The 18,286-nt window shown below is 34.5% G+C and overlaps 1 protein-coding gene across 12 annotated transcripts in view; it reads right to left on the reverse strand.

Annotated features, from left to right (window-relative positions):
• Nucleotides 1-491: 491 nt before the first annotated feature.
• The window catches only part of LOC140154973 (endothelin-converting enzyme 1-like), a 237,286-nt gene continuing 219,491 nt past the window's right edge, over nt 492-18,286 (reverse strand). For all 12 annotated transcript variants that reach the window (XM_072177711.1, XM_072177676.1, XM_072177654.1 and 9 more), the window contains 7 exons: nt 15,876-15,927; nt 15,565-15,757; nt 14,799-14,864; nt 12,333-12,428; nt 11,113-11,192; nt 5,545-5,656; nt 492-4,798 (listed from right to left, as the gene is read on the reverse strand). In XM_072177711.1, coding sequence (XP_072033812.1) covers nt 5,557-5,656; nt 11,113-11,192; nt 12,333-12,428; nt 14,799-14,864; nt 15,565-15,757; nt 15,876-15,927 — 587 coding nt within the window. In that variant the 3' untranslated portion in view covers nt 492-4,798; nt 5,545-5,556. The remainder of the gene's footprint in view (nt 4,799-5,544; nt 5,657-11,112; nt 11,193-12,332; nt 12,429-14,798; nt 14,865-15,564; nt 15,758-15,875; nt 15,928-18,286) is intronic.

Below are 18,286 nucleotides of genomic sequence, written 5' to 3' on the forward strand. Positions count from 1 at the left end.
CTGCTAGGTTTCATGTTTCAAGAAGGTGACTTTCATGTGAGATGTAATACTACTATTTATACCAAATAAAACCCTCATTTCTAATCTAATAATATATTTTAATATAAAGTTGGAGAGACATTTATTAACCATTCAGTACCAATGGGATTCATGTGAATTACACAGAATATTGTATTTATGCAACTACAAATTTAGTTGATAGTATGTGCAACGCACACATAATTATGTACACAAATGGGCATATTAAGTCCAAATGATCTTATGATGATTTAAATGACATAACAGGCCTGGTATATTGGGCAATTTCAGTTGCAAGACATACACTCCCTATGGAAGACATGACCACAATCTTCCACACAGGGTGTGTGAATTTCAAATGGGGTTACCTGAAATAGGTTACTCCAATGGAAGCCAACACCCCCTGTATGCAAGATTAATGTCACATCTTCCATAGTGTATGGATTTCAACCGGTATAGCCCATTTCACATGCCCTTTTGTTACCCATTTTCAATGTCATTGAGCTGTTTGTACTTAAGGAGGTAGTATATAAAGAAATGTTTACATATAATATGGTTTCAACATGAAATAATATCATAATTACTATAAACAATACTGTCTAATGCCAGGGACATCTAATAGGATGCAGAAATAAAGTAATGAAGCAAGTATGCACTAAGCAGACACATCAATTTGTTTCAAATTTAGCACCTATGTATATGCATTAGCTTTTAACCAAAATGGTGCAGCTCATTGAATAGTAATTTTTTGATATGGTTATAGCACAGTTTTGATTTTACTCCAGGTATTTGATCAAAGATTTGAGGTACACTGCTGTAATAAGTAATATAAAATCACCACCAAAGAAAAGGCTTGAGAAAGGTAAAAACATCTATTAAAATGTAATATTAAGCATACAAGAAGTGTACTTATGCACCAATTAACTTCATTTTATTGCCATAAACCTTTCATAAATTGTGGTGACTTGCACTGCATGATTGAGCTTCATGATTTACTGCAATAATGGGGGCCAAAGCAAAAATGAAACTAAGCATCAATATTACAAGCAAACATTTCATAATGGGCAATTAGATTACATAATTCCACAATCCCAGTATTTCAATTCTAAAAACATAACATATTACATTAATTATGTGAAATTATAACCTCTGATCATCAGCAGCAAAGTAACATGTGGCATAAATATAGATAAATATACTTTTTACATATAACATAATAATACAACAGAATCAACATTAATGTTAGACAATATGATAAAGAAATATGGTCTACATACATTGGTGAGTAGCATCTGCAAGTAACATTTCCATAATATTTGAGAACTAAGAACTTAAGTTTGAACATTTACAATTTTGTCAGAAATACAGTGATGTGTCTAATTGTTCCACAATAACAAGTTTCGCATCCTATCAGATATGAATGTACAACAAGAACAATAAACAAAACATAAAACAACATCCTATCATTGTGATTGCGTACAGCATACTGACGTTACTATGAACCTTTCGGTAAATCCTGTAAGCCTCTGTGGGTAGACCCGCGATGTCGTCATTGGACATCACCCCAATGTGCACATCGTTTAGTGAATATCATTTATGTGCACTGGCTAACCCAGAGAACTAAGTATAATAATTTTTTGAACATCATTTCTGCCCATTTGAAAGCTGTGAAGTGTGCATCAGCGTTATAACATCAGAGGTCTGCCTGCAAAGGCTTACAGGATTTACCACAAAGGTGAACAGGAAAACCCGCTTTGTATTGCAAGAAAGTCAATAATGCTGCCCTCTACAGTCACAATACAAACAGACCAGTGTATAGACCACTTGGCATGTGACGTCATTGCCTGGCAGTATGCGCGCGCATTATGACAATTTACATTGTTCTTTGCCCTGCAGTGTGCGTGCGCGTCGTAGTCTGCTAAGGGCATGTGCATTTTAAATCGCCTGCCACATTTCATACAATACAAGAAAGCCATTGAACAGTGTAGCGGCTCGTTCGAGCATATCGATAGACGAGTCCCTCGCCTTTGTTGATAAACAGTGATGTCAAGTGGTCTATAGTTATCCAGACTTCATCATTATGTGGGTCACAATGATATATGCATACCACATCCAATCACAAGATGAATTTTGACCCGTGTTTCTTCCTTGTTGCATGCGTAGTTCCAATTTATGTTACATCAAGTATATTCTTTCTTCATTAAGTGCAGAAGAAGAACATTAATTAATACATAACAAAGAGAAGACAATGTACTTTGGCAAGCAAATGCTACTGTCTTTACAATAAGTACTTTGTATTCACACGTATTAGTAATAATATATATTTATACACTGAATTTTTTTTTGTTAAAATGATATAATAATAATAATGTACTAGGTGCATTGTACATGATAATGTATAATAACAGTTATGACAAGAACATTCAGTTTTTTGTACAATATGATACAATAAATACAGTACAAATTTACAAGTCTTGTTCGTAAAAGAACAAACCATATCGTTGAAGCACCAGTCGCAACCAAGGCGGTGTTTTCACATTAAACTATCGGGTAGCCACAATTACTCTAACAAATTTTAGAGCTTTTCATTCAACCCAGAACTGGCCCAATTTCACCAAACCTTGAAAATGCAACATAAGCATCCAAACCCTAAAATATTTTGCAGTAAACCTTTGACGAGAGCGTATTTTAAGCGTACATCGCATATTAACTGTGTTGAAACACACTTGTCCCTGATTGGCTGCTGAGGCGATCTGCTGTTGCTGAGTGGAAATTTATGAATGAACTTTGCGCCTGACTCTTAGCTCTGACTTTGCAACATCACGGTAGTACGTGCTTGTCAAAGGTTTACTGCAAAATATTATAATAGGTATCCATGACCCTAAATCCGCTTTTAATATGTTTATTTCGGGTATTTAAGAAATTTTACTTGCCAGGCAGAAAAATGACCAATCCTAGTGTGCAGGCGGGTGTTAAAATCCTGACTGCAAACCAAATCAGGTTTGGTTTATATGTAAAATACATCAATACATGTGCAGAAAACAAATAGAGGATGTGTGGCAATATTTGAATATAATTGTTTGTAATACCAGAAATAATTACATCTATACAGCATTGTTGATTTATGTATACTGAACACACAGCAAATCTTCTATGGCATGTCAGTGGCAAATATCATTCTTCACTAGCACATATTTATTAGATTTGCTCAAAAGGCCAAGGTTTAATGTGTAAGTATCCTCAAAGCTGATGCAATGTTGTAACCCTATTATATAAAGTAGTATATTTGGTGAACATTGAATCAGTTTTGGAGACTGCATCTCACCTTAAGGGCACATGTTCCAAAGTAACAAACACCAGCCCCATCCTTCAACATGCTGGCCCATGCACTTTATTTACAAAACCAAACCACACTCTTTAATCAGTTTGGGGTATCTTAAACTAAGTATACTAAAATAGAGGTTGAAAGTGATATAACATTTGCCCTCTATAAAATTGATAATATATCATTTTTAAAATGATCTGTGTAACAGAAGAGGAGTAAAATACATAAAATATTGCAGTTTTTGGACAAGACGTTGTCATCATATTAGAATCTGTCCTAGCGAGAAATGCACTTCTAAGTAAAAGATTGGGTGTGCAGTCACATCAAATAAGATTTAGATACATTGTTCAAATATAACTTTCGATGAACATAATAACATTATTTCATTCAAGATCTACATTTCTTTGTTTCCAAGGTGGAAACAGTTTCTAAGGTTTCTTTTGATTCAGAGGTGGAATCAGTTTATAAAGTGTCAGTTGATTTTGAAATGGGAATCAATTTATAAGGTTTCTTTTGATTCCGAGGTAGAATCAATTTATAAGGTTTCTGTAGATTCTGAAGTGGCAATCAATTTATTAAGTTTCTTTTGATTCCTAGGAGGGAATCAGCATATAATAGCATTTTGATTCATTTAGTAATGTCATGTCAGGAAATGTTATCTCTTTCTTCGGTAGTAGACAAGAGTCTTCCTACATCAGGTACAATATTACAACATATCTTCCCAAATAGATGTTATATGCTCCACAAATATAACATATTTACAACAGTTCTGTACAAATGGTACTGCTTTTTACACCAGATAAGGCCAAAACATTTACAAACATAAAATTTCCAGCCAACAAAAATGTTAAAATACTGTTTTGACAGATATATGTCAAACATATCCATCTTAATTTTACAATCTTTCATACATAGTACAGTACATTAAAATAGAGGAGTATGTAAAATAATATTATTTTCCCATGATAAATCTTTTTTAAGGGTGTCATTGTTGTTTAACTATTAGGAACTATCGACCTCCTCTCAGTTAGTACTATAAGAATACAACATTTATAGTCAGGAAAAAGAAGAACTTGATACAGTCATTGATGTTTTATCAAACAGTAATTGCATTGAAATTTAGTAACTACAAAAAAGATTTACTTTATCAAACATCCAAGGGCACTATCCATAAGTAGCTCTACAAGAAAAACAGAGTTTAAAAATAACACCATCGTTAAAAATTATTATTAGATCAAGCACCAGGGATCCGTCTTCCCCCACCCATTTATAGGAGATGTTCGGTCAATATGGCGGCATCATTGACCTTTGACACCAGCATGCCATTATCCTGAGCTGCCTTAATATGTCCTTCCAACTTCTCTTCATCTGTTTAATTAGCATCATCCTCTAGCCGTCTCTTTTAGTCCTCTCTTCCCATTAAATGGCAAAACATATAAGGTAGCCATCGACAACCTAATTCAAAATAACAAAATGGGATATACAAATTTAAACTGACTGTTTGCAAACTCAACGCATTTCAATCAATTTCTAGTATTTTCATGTCTTGCCGATTTAAAGCTGGATGACAAATGTGACATGATCAAGGGGAATGAGTCACATGTCGGCCCTGGTCGAAAATGAGTTTTACACATGTTTCTAAAGAGGACATTTAGAGCTTTCAGAAACTGAAAACCCCATGTTGATACGACTTTTCTTTCTGAAGTTACGCCAATTTATAAGTCGCTGAAAACAATATAAAACAAAAGAATTTTAACACTTTTTTGCCAATATCTCAAAATCAATATTAGCGACATCCGACTCATTTCCCTTGATCGTGTCACGTCACAAATGAGCTATAGACAACACAACATCTGATCTAACAGGCTACAAGTCAATTTTCAAAATTCTTATCATTACCAACTTGCACTGTACCCCAGTTTGTTATTGCTAGAATCCTTTCATAATTGCCAGCAAAATTGGTTGTAAAGTAAGTGTTCTAGGATGAAATCAAAACTCGACCAGCGGTTGACCGCCGGTTATGCTCGATTCCGTCCAGTTGCTATTGTTCTAAACAATGGCAACCGGACGGGACCGCCGGTTGAGTTTTGATTTAATCCCTAACAAAGCCCATTTTCATTGTATTTCAATTTTTATTGTTTTTGGCCTTTATTGGATCAGATCCTGTTCAATACATAATTATTGCAGCTAGGTATACTTACATGACAGCCTCCTCACCATACTTCACACTTATCTTTTGGATTCATTGGACTGCCTACAGGACAATTGAATTGCTCAGCAAAGTCTTCATTGTTGGCAAGAGGTCCAAGTACCCTGCAGGATTAAATGGATAACAAATTGAGAGTGCATAAAAATAAATAATACATAAATCCATACAACAATTTTCTTATACGGTGCTTTTACAATTGGATCAGAGCGCAAAAAATAAATAAATATATGACAACTGTACATTATTATATTTGGTTGATTGTCACACCAAAATAATTCAAAATTGCTGTTACAAAACAGATGAACGTGGAATCCTTAGTGCATAAAAGACCAAGCACAAATTATATAGACACTGTATGTACAATATTCAACCTATGTAAGTGCCCATTCCCTATTAAATGCTATCTTAGGACATTTCAATTTTGATTAAACCAGTTAATTACTCCATTTCAGGATTGAAAAATAAGGTAAAGATTAAAAAAACCCGAAAAACAAAATCATAAAAATTTAAAACAAAATAGCTCTGTATACATTTGTATTTGATGATGATGAAAATGGGTAATAAGCTTTTGATTTCTGCTATGAGCTTTATATGCTGGTAAGCATGATAAGCCTGATCTTTATCGAACCATTACACTCACAAATCCTTGCAACACTGCAAACTAACGCATGCTTCCCATGGATTAACAAGGGACTTAATAAAGACTCAAGATTGTTGATTTTACACTTGTTCTGCTCACTTTTTTTCTCTCATCAAAACTAATCTTGATTTTTATGTTCAAATTCAGAATCATGCTTAATACAACATGCAAGCAAACAGAACTGGCAAGGAATTGCAATAAATATTGGTATTAAAATGAGCTGTTTTAAAAAAAAATGAGTCATGTTGGTAAAATGTGGAGTAATGAAACAACATATTTTGTTTTCATAAAATAAGTTCTTAAAAGATGAATTTGGGCACTGCATGTATTGCAAGTTTATGTATCATGCTCTCATTGCATTATGTGATTCATAATTATACACAGACATCACATACGGTTCTATTCAAAATTATTGTTTGACTTTTTTGAGAAAATTAGTGTGTAGCAATAACTTACAGACCTTAATTCTAATTAATGAGATATATTGGATCTATTTGTTGGGGTTTTTTTGGGTTTTTTTTTGTGTGTTTCACAATCACCAAAACACAAGTCACATAGAGATCTATAAGTATAAAGAAAAAATAGCAAGACTGTATTAAACAATTTTTACTTGGATGGATATGTCAATTTCACCAAAATGAAACTTCCAAGTCTCTTCTTTATATAAATACCCTGTCGAGGAAATACTATTGAGAAATAAGTATTACGCCACATCTAACAACAGAATCTTCAATTGCGATTTTCTCAAAAAGCGTGTTGCCTCGTATAGATCATTATATGATGCGACCAACGAGATATTTACAGAGAGTTGCCAAACTTCTAAAACACTTCTCAATATCAACTGAGAAGTGTTAAACCCATTATATATTCCATACAAAATCAGTACAGTACTTTCACACTTTAATGAAGTTCTTAGCACTTTCAGTATTTTTGCAGTATATTTTACGTAAAGTCAGTACACAATACTGAAAATCAGTACTAGTTGGCAGCTCTTTTTACATTACATATACATGCTCATTACATATGCCAAATATGAAAACTGACAACCAATGAGACACTGCATGGGGGTCTTAGCTTACAAAAATGTATATAGCCACATAGTTGATACATGCAAGACTAATGAAAGGTAACAACACCTAGGTGCAAGGCCCATGTTGGATTTTTTTTTGGGGGGGATGCCATCATGTGGCACCACTACTAAAAGAATGTGTTCCACCGATGCACCAATGGATAAATATAAATGTTGGTGCATGCATACATCACACAGGGTGTAAGCCTGTAAACAAATGATGATATTTTTGGATGAAGGTGCAATTCAAATTCAACTCTTTGACATGAAATGGTTGAATTGATGTCTCATTATTTGGCATGCATATATGTACCTACTTTACATTCCTACCATACAATACTAGTGAGTTTTACAGTTAACATAAATGTTGCCTTTTTTATGTACAACAAATAATTTATACATTTTGAATGAAACATATTTGTTCACGAAATATTCATAATCTCCTACAACTGTTATTATTTAACATGTGGTCATGTTTTTTGAGGTGGGACCTAATTGTGTCACATCTTGCAATTTGCAATTTGGAAAATATATTCAAAATAGAATTGCTATAATATTACATTTAAATATCCCATATGGTGTTCCAATTTGTAACAATGGTACATGTACATGTAGGCATATACATGCACAATTAGCCTACATCAATCAACTATTTAACAATAACATTAGATCAATATGTCATCAGATTAAATCCTTTAACTGTAATAATCTCCTTTGAGAAGATTTATTTTATAGATATTTCAAAGATAAAACAATTTAAAAGATCTATTTATGACAGATGAAATTTATTTTCATTCCTTTTTTCATGAATGTAAAAGCCCATTGTATTGCATGACACACATTCCACTGCATCATTTAAAAGCTCGTTAAATTGTTAATTAAAATTTTTATTAAGATTAACTAGGCAATTATAGAAATAGAAAGTTAAAAAATAAGATTAACATTATGCAAATGCATTTTTACTTCTACTAGGCACCAAAAAGCATAAATTTTATTAACAGACACCAACTCCGTATTGGAATTACACAGAGCTCCTCCACTTCCTGCTCCACCCCTGACTAATTAACTTAATTAAGCTGTTGTAATTAATTAATACATTTGTTCAACTGTACTTGTTATTATTTCATTATATTAATAGTTTATCTTCAAAATAAGACCAAAACCATTTCTTCATGATGGATTTTAGCAAAAATATAGGTATTAGAAGAGAAAAAATTGACAGCTCCACCTTTTTTGGGTGCCCACCTCAAAAAACATGACCATGTACAACTTGATTACAATCAGTGTCTACGCTTTGTTTCAATACAATTTGGTTGTGACGTCAGTGCTTTTAAGCGGTTACACCACATGCATGCATAAACCCACCCTTATATATATTTAATGCATTTGCATACCCTTTGTGTTATTCGATAATGCACATGAATCAATACTGCAACCAGCGAAATATGCACTAAGTCACACCTATGCACTTGTGAAACAAAATATACCCAAAGCATGCAAACCCAAGTCAAGGATTCTGACTGTCTTTCAAGAGGTTAGAGTCTATGAACGGAGCTTGATTATTCCCATGTGTGACAATCAAATCTGGCAAATAGGCATGGACTCCACCACACTTTGCCATTCTAAACCTCTTTGCTGTCATCACTTCCTGCATATCAAAGACATTAGACCCAAAGAGTACCAGCTCAGCCATGTTTATGTGTATGCCTCCTCTAAACTTTGATTTAAAGTGGATGCAAGCGAAAAAGCATTGTGCAAATAACACACTAGATGTTATATATTCAAACACTTGTAATGCTTATGCTTGACAGCACAACTTGTCATTCAATATTGGGTTTTTGCCATTAAATGCCTGAGTTAAACATCTTGGCCTACTTGCAAAACAAAGATGGCAGATTTACTATACCAATAACACACAGGACAGTTCTGAGTCGGTTGGGTCTAATAACTTTGATAAATACAAATAAAATAAATACAACATACTATACTACAAAGGTTAGGAACTGCTTTGTATTGCTCATGCTAATACTTCAAAGACAGTCACAAAATATAAATGTTGATAACCTCACATGGAATTTCTACCATTGTGTATATCTTCCTGAGGGATATCAGCACTATATTATTTGCATCTTGCTTCCTCCTACTAGATAAGAAGTTGACAAATGTGATTGATAGGATTCAGTTATCGTATTCCAATTAATCAGTGTTGAATATTGTTGTCTTTCAAACTGCCTCAACTACCATTTACCTGAGGTAAAGGTAAATATTCATGCCTATCTGTCTTTCAAAGCAACTTGGGGGCCAGACTCCCCTGTTTATAATGTTGCTGGCCTGTGGGGGTCTACTACTCCTCCGACACAACAAGTCTTTTTACCTTCCCAACTTTTAAGCCGGTACCCATTCACATCTGGGTGTAGTGAAGCAAACAGATTAAGTGCCTTGCCCAAGGACACAATAAGTTGACTGCGATGTGACTCTAACCCATAACTTTGCAATCATGATTCTGTGATCACTTCAACCTTAGTCCACCATGCTCCCATTCAGGCCTTGAAATTCAAAGAGGTCTCGAAAGGCCATGACCTCTGTTGCCCTTAAACTGGCCTTGTGCCCCGCAATGTAAAAAGCATTGTTCAATACATTGGCCTTGAAATGAGTGCCCTTGAAACTTTTGAATTTTGAGGCCTGCTCCCATTTATCTTTCAAATACAACATAAAACATTGATCATGCATTATGTGCATGATTACAATATTTGGGATATTACAACTCATATAATGCAACAAGGAGCAGACTTTGGTGGGCTGGCTATATACAAGAAAATGCACATCTTCATTCAATATTATTCTTTCAAATTTCATCAGTTTGATTTTGGCACACAAAATATGAGCACACTTATTAAGGGATCAAAAATGAGCGTTTATTGCGTTTCGACAGTATTTTTTGTGGGACATGAGAGCACCTCAGATCTATTGAATTGCATTCTGAATCTGAAGCATGTCTTTCTGATATCAAATAATTTTCATTTTTGAAAATCACAATATAATACAAATTTTATGACAAATTATAAAAATTTGATATTTTTCACATTTTTGATATATAACAGTCCTCGAAGTAAATTATAGAAATCTAATGATATATTCTTAAAGTGTATGTAGCAGGGAGGAAAAGCCGACGGTCAATTGAAAATTTTGACCTTTCATATTGAAGATATGGATATTTTCCCAAAAAGACCTCATTTTTTTGGGTGTTTTGGGAAAAAAATCCATATCTACAATACGAAAGGTCAACATTTTCAATTGATCGTCGGCTTTTCATCCCACCTACATACACTTTAAGTCTAAATCATCAGATTTATAAAGGTTACTTCAAGTACTGTTAAATATCAAAAATATCAATTTTTAATGATTTGCCATAAAATGTGTATTACATTGCGAATTTCAAAAAATCAAAATTATTTGATATCAGAAGGACATTCTTCGTATTCAGAATGCAATTCGATATGTCTGATGTGCTCTAATGTCCCAAAATAAATACTGTCCAAACGCTCATACCCCACCCCTTAAGTGGAATATGATAACATAAATATTTACGCATGTGACGAACACCGACAAAAACATGAGTGGCTGGTTGCAGTGGTTACGATGATGATGACGATGTTGACGGACGGACGTAAGATACAATATTGTACAAACCTAAATTTATGCGGACTGTGCGGATCTGTGAGAAGATGGAGATGTTCTTCCTCAGGTGTACTTACAGAACACCACACCTGCAGGTGAAAATGTAGCAATAACCAATATCGAGAAGTTAGAAAACACATGCCCATGCGAAAAAACACTTTGTGACTACCCACCTGACTAATGCTGGAGGGTGGACACCCCACATCACTTGTGCTCGGGCTTCTTCTATGTCTTCCTCTACATTACACCACACCTGAAACACGGGCCAAAGTGATGAGCAGATTAAAAACACCCCCTACATGGCAGGGGACTGATTGAATTAACATACTGGGTATTAGTATCTAAGCTAGGAATGGAGTAGAGTTCAATATATTATGTGTCTTTAGTTAGCAACACACCCAGTCCACCCCTAGTAGGTTGCAGTAATTTAGTTTATATTTTTAAGGTCAATTTTCAGGCAGTTTTATTTCACAAAAACAAATTTCCAAGAGTTTTCCCTGATATTTCCCTGACAAATTTCCAAAATTCCATGAGAACCAATTCCACATTACCACATGAAAGACTTTCACCACTTGGAGGGGTGCTGAATCAGTCAAAATATAATTGCCCTTTTGGTCCACTAAAATCCTACGTGTTTTCAGACATCCACACATCTAACTCATGGTTTTCCTATCTGGAAAATGGATTTTTATTTTGCCTGATTTCCCAAAGTGGCTGGGCACCCTGAGTTTATAATCCAATCACAGAAGCACTACCACTCACCAAACCCGAGTGAATCAAAATGTTTCTCCAGAGAGTTCCTATATATACTTGTTTTGGACCTGTTTTGAGAAATTTTGCTTATCAAAGAATTGAATTGAAGATACATTGAAATTGCATTTCTTTGCAAAGTGCTGTGTTCTCTGTAGAGTGCTTCATAAATGCTTGTTTTGAATTAGATTAGATAAACAAGAAGCTCCATTCAATTACATGTAGCTACAATTGTCTGTATGGACAAGCTCCCCAAACATTGACCACAATGTGATATTGTACTCTTAGGATGTTTTCAATTGTATCACTTGCAGTGTATGTTAGCTCACCTACTCTCTCAACAAAAATGAAAAAATCTTGTGATCATTTCTGAGATTTTCTGATTAACCAAATCACAGATAATGCCTTTATTGACCAAACAAAATAAATATACCACAAAGATATCATAATAGGTATCATAAAAAATAAATTAAGAAGCACATAACATTACATGGAAAATATATGTGTTTCTTTTTCACAGAGATAAACAAATAAGAATTGAATGAATTTGTAATATGAAAACCTTTAGGATCTCTCATCATTATATTATGAAGATCCAACAGATATGTCAAAATAGATCAAAGGTGCAGTATATGAGTATTACCTGTGCAAACCCAACAAAGAACAGTTGCCTATGTGTCAAGCCAATTCCTGGTAAGGGTTGTTCTTCACCATGATGCTTGATCCAATCATTGTATGCCTGCATGAGAAGAATTTCATTTGTAATAAAATAACGAAAATTGATTAAGTTTGACCAAATTTATACTTCATATTGTTTTGAGACTGTATGTATGTAACTATCACCTGGTGGAGCATAGGAGATACCATTATTTCATTTGGAACAAGGAACACCAAGTTGGTGGAACACACATATTATGGTACCTCCCGTGTTCTATCATGCTATATAGATACATGGCTGAGCCCAGAGTCTCAATTTTATTGTCATTCTTAAACAGATCACTATAAAAATAATCCCAGCAGCAGGGGCGGATCCAGGATTTCGAGAAAGGGGGGGGCACACCTTAAAATTATGAAATGGCCGTGAAGCGGCCATCCTGGAGCGCTTTGCGCGATGCAGGGTGTCTCATGGGGATGTGCCCCCTCAGAATTGAGAAACTTTTGGAAAATGAAGACCCAATTGAAGCCATTTGGTGGACCATTTAGTCACTATTATTGTGTAAAATTTTAGTTTAAAAAAGCCTAAAATTTGCAAAAAGACGGCCCAATTGAAGCCATTCGTGGACAAGTTTTGACCTCTTTTGTATAAATTATTGCTTTATATGTACCCATAACGTTTTGCGCTAAGGGGGGTGTCTTAGGGGGATGCCCCTCAGAAATGAGAAACTTTTGCAAAATAAAGACCTAATTAAAGCCATTTGGTGGACCATTTTGTCATTATTATTGTGTAAAATTTTAGTTTGAAAAAGCCTAAAATTGGCAAAAAAGACGGCCCAATTGAAGCCATTCTTGGACAAGTTTGACCTCTTTGTATTATTGCTTTATATGTACCCATAACATTGCGCATGCACACGGGGTGTCTAAGGGGATGCCCCCTTAGAAATGAGAAACTTTTGCAAAATAAAGACCTAATTGAAGCCATTTGGTGGACCATTTTGGCACTATTATGGTGTAAAATTTGAGTTTGAAAAAGCCGTAAATATAAAATTTGCGAAATGACCGCCAATTGACTGAGCCACCTTTTTTCACTGTTATTGTATAAATTCATAGTGCTGGGTGTGAAATACAGAAGCGAAAACGGGCAGTTGTTTATATAGGCAGGGGGTGTCTGATGTTCCCCTCCGAAATTTGGAAATTTTGCAAAATGAAGGTCCAATTTTTACACTATACGCAGAGTAGGCCGCCCCTGCATCCGCGCCTGGAGAGCGCCACCCCGGTGTATGATACTCACTACAGATTTATTAGACTATAGGCCCGAAGATTTTCTTTCTTTCTTTCTTTTTACATTGTTCCGTTTTCTTTTTTCTTTCTTTTCCTTTCTTTTTTCCCTTTCTTTTCTTTTCCTCTTTTCTTTCCCTCCTTTCCTTCTCTTTCTTTTCTTCTTTTTTTTTTTTTGGGATCCGCTAAAAGGGGGGCACGGGCCGGCTGTGCCCCCCTCTAAATCCGCGCATGCCCAGCAGTGTCTTAGCTAGCCACCTGTCTGCCCGGTATATCAGACAGGGAGTTTGCTGCTGGGACGGGCATAATTAATGCCTTTGACAGATGCTACATTATAATTCCAGCTGTTGAGAAAGGCTATTGACCTTTTTAGTATACCAGATTTGCAAAACAAGGCCATAGCAACACATATTTGAACTCTTTGAAAATTCTGGTATTAAATGTTTTAAAGGTCAAATTAGGACAGGAAATTTTATTTAAATGACTGGCAAACCTCAATTTCTAGCCAAGATTCTGAATCCCAGTGCACAAAATGGTTAAATTTGGTCAGCAAAGGACTATTATATGAAACCTTGTTAAGCATAAACCATGCATAATTCCTTAGATTTGTCATAATTGTATGTCCCATTTTACCTTTCAATTAAATTACCTTTACGGGCAGTAAAATGGCAAGGATAAAAATTGCATTTATGACAACTTTATGACAACTATATGTGACCAGCTCCAGCAAAACCCGAAACAAGTCGCCAGGCACGTTTTTGAGCTATAGGCCTTTAAAGATAACATTCCCATAAAAAAAAAAAACACATTTTGGAATTCTTAATTTCATGGTATTTGACTTTGGGACTGAGTGGGCTTTCAAATGCTTGAAAGTGCTTATTAAAAAGAGGTTTATTTAATCAATAATTGTCAGTTGAACTATGATAATCCCTATTCAATCTTGTGTAAGGCAGGAAACTAATTAGCACATTACTCGGACTAGCAATTTTGCAAAAATATCTAGGTATCATTTACAAAATTATCCATATCTTGAAAAGTATTGATGCTATATTTCAAATTTTGGTATCATTTTGAAGCTTATTGTCTTGTGCTTACATTTTTATTCAAATCATGAAATGTCAAAAATACCTGTTCCTGGTTTTGTCATAACGGGTCACATATATGACCAACTTACCCTATATGCTGACTTTAAGCCACCATTGTCAGCGATATTTTCACCCAGCGTATATTCTCCATTTACCTACACAAAAACAAAATTGTGTGAAAACAATTGAATACAAAATTATTGCAATAAACAAACCATAATAATCTCATATTAAAGGCCTCATCATAATCTCAAAGAAAAGCTCAGAAATCTCAAACAATTTACAAATCAAGTGATCACCCTGTAATGAACCATACAACCATACAAAGGACTGGAGCAGGTTATCTCTAACAAAAGTCTATGGGACTTTTAAAAGGTCAAAGATTAAAATATCATGACCTGATAATACCTGCCAATGAAAGATGGAGTGCCATCCAAAAATTAATTTTCCTGAAGGTATACATTTTGTGTGATATATGCATCAAGGGTATACATGGTAAAACTGCAAATCATCTAAATCTACACAGAGGGCCAAACGCATCTATCAATAATTGTTGTTTGAGGGCCATTACACCTTGTGTTGCTATGTTTACTGGACATTTCAGAGCTGTTCAAGAGTCAACCACCATTGATCTGTGAGAGCAGAGTAGATTCTCATATTCTCTGGTGGGAGGTTATATAGTCAGCAGGCTGCTGAATAAGAACCATAAGCTCATTCTAATACAGGATATGCTGAGAAAAAAATACATTAAAAAGAAACACAGCCAGTAAACATACTCACAAAAAAATTCTACCAGTCCACAAAGGAGAATTCACAGAGGCAAAGTGACTACTTCATTCAATTCAAATAACTTACCCGTTCTCCATGGACCTCAAATTTGGAGTATTGATCTACCATGCACTGAATTTGCTCATTGAAGTTTGCTATCGTGTCGTTATTCCACCATTGTCTCAGGTTGCCATATTTGTCATATTCTCGTCCTGAATCGTCAAATGCGTGTGTTATCTCGTGACCTACGACCACACCAATGCCTCCAAAATTCAATGACCTGAAAATGAAGGGAGAAAATGGATGAATATATATATATGTCTTCAAATGGGAGGGGTTGCGGATAAGCCCAACACGGTAAAAATTAAAAAATAAATAACATTTATATAGAGACTTACCTTGGATATCTCTTGTCATAAAATGGTGCTTGTAAGATTCCAGCGGGAAAAACTATAAAATACAAAGCAACAATGTAGTTTTAAATATATGCAGTCTAGTAACTGTTTAGGTGCATGACACTTTACATTAGAAAATTTGGACAAGAAAACAAAACCATTGTAATAAATTTCCAAATGATTGTGAAAAAGAATGTCCTATACTTGCTTAGTTTCAAGTAGACAGTGACATCAATCTGTTTCAGTGCTAGCACATAATGCTTGACTAGGCCACACACACCCACTACCACATTTGTAATCTCCCTCAAACAGTGACTATGTTGTATCCATTGGGGTATTCAAGTTGAAATCCAAACACCCCCTATGGAAGACATGACTTTAATCTTCTACATAGGGAGTCCCTCATTCAGGTGATTCAATTTGATATTCACACTCCATGTCTTTCATAGAGGGTATGAATATCAAATGGAATAGTTCATTGTTCATTTGAGATTGGATAATACAGTTTCATTGTGTGTCCTTGTTTGAGGGAGATTACCAATCACTCAAATACACACATATACCATCCCTACATGTAATCACAGGCAACCAAGGAAATCAATCAACCTTTTTTAAGTTATTACTATATCCATCTGCAGGGACACACAGTTTCTTTCTCCACACTGTGAATATGGCTAGGTTTTCACCATGCAAGTACATGCAGACCCTATACCAGCAAATGCGGTTTTAGATTTACAAATAGTGTCCAGTAATCAAGGATGACCGCAAATCAAGTACATCCACAGGTACACAAATGTCTGTATCCTTGCTTGCCAGTGTCTACATTATGCTTCCATACACACACACTCCTATACATACATATCAGACATCAAAACATCTAACCCAAATTTCAGAAACTTGTGGAACTAATTTAACGATAAAATATATATATTTTAAATGAGGCAGTTGCTGGGTAAGAGCAAACTTGAGATTTTATAGGCCTAATCTTTCACATAAATGAAGAAATATACTTTCTGATATAAAAAAAAATCAAAGTCAGGTAAAATGGATGCCTTTAGACTAAAATACAGTTTGCTTCCCATATGTGGCCTGTAAACCAAAATGCAGTTTTTTAATTTCATTTTTAGAGTCAGAATTTATAGTATTAAACTTATGCCACAAATTACAAATATTTAATTTAAATCAGCGCAGAGTAGGTTGCATATGAAACATAGGATTTATTGATTTTATATTGATTAAAAAACAAAATTTACAAGAAAAAAATAATTTGAAGGCTTGTTTACTTGAAAATATTATTTCTTTAGATTTCTCAAATAAAAACAAAATGCGGTACAATTGCTCCAAAAACAAAATTTATGCCACCTAATGGAAACAAACTTAGATACTATTTCCTAACTATATTAGCATGTCCTCTCCTGCATAAAATCAAATATACCCCACAAACTTTATGCATTTTTCATTTTACAAAACTGATTTTTGTGACAACGTTATCAAAATCTGAAAGAGTCATAAAGCACTGCCACAAAAGACTTGCAAAGAGTTGTATGTTTTAGTACTCATTCAAAATTTGTCACTCATATAAAATAACAATTCTTTGACGGAAATATGTTCCACAAGTTCTGGTATTGGGATTATGTTGCCCAAAGATTTGTTTTGAAATCAAGTCAACAGTTATAAGTGATTGTGATGTCAATAAATTGACGTAATTGCTCACTATGTACTTTCTTTATTCACAAAATTAACAAATGAAGTAAACATTGATGCTCTGGCAAAGAAAATCAACTTCAATAATGGATAGAGGGAAAAAAGGAAGGAATTAAAATTTCCAAATAAATACGACTGGTTTTACTGGGAATGTCACTCAGGGTACAAATTTGGGAGACGTAAGTGGCAGAGTTGCATAACAAAATATGAAAGCCAACTGTGTTTCACCCTTCTCATCCAATTACTAATAACAAAAACTTCTTTTGTATTCATGTAAACTTTCAAGTTATGGACAGAATTTAGAAATGATTTTCATTTTCAAATATAATGAAGATACATGTAACAGATCTTCAGCATAGTCGGTCCTATACATAGATAATATAAATTTGATAATATATTATTGCATATGAGGCAACCAATTGTAAGACCACCCCATTGTCAGATGCCTGGATGATTCTCAGTTACACACACAAACAAATAGGAGTATTTTGAAAAACATAATGAATTTTCAACAAATAGCTTATTGCAAAAATTCTGAACATCGGGTCATTCTGAGTTTTGCATACAATACACAAAACAACAAGTGGTTTTTGGTAATTATTTAAAAGTTATTGAGAGAATTTCTGTAAAAAAAGCTTAAAATAAGCAAAAAACATGAATTATATTCATGTAAAATGGCAACAGACAGACCACTCATGCCAGACATCCCA

The sequence above is a fragment of the Amphiura filiformis genome, chromosome 1, assembly GCF_039555335.1.
Source record: "Amphiura filiformis chromosome 1, Afil_fr2py, whole genome shotgun sequence".
Taxonomy (NCBI): domain Eukaryota; kingdom Metazoa; phylum Echinodermata; class Ophiuroidea; order Amphilepidida; family Amphiuridae; genus Amphiura; species Amphiura filiformis.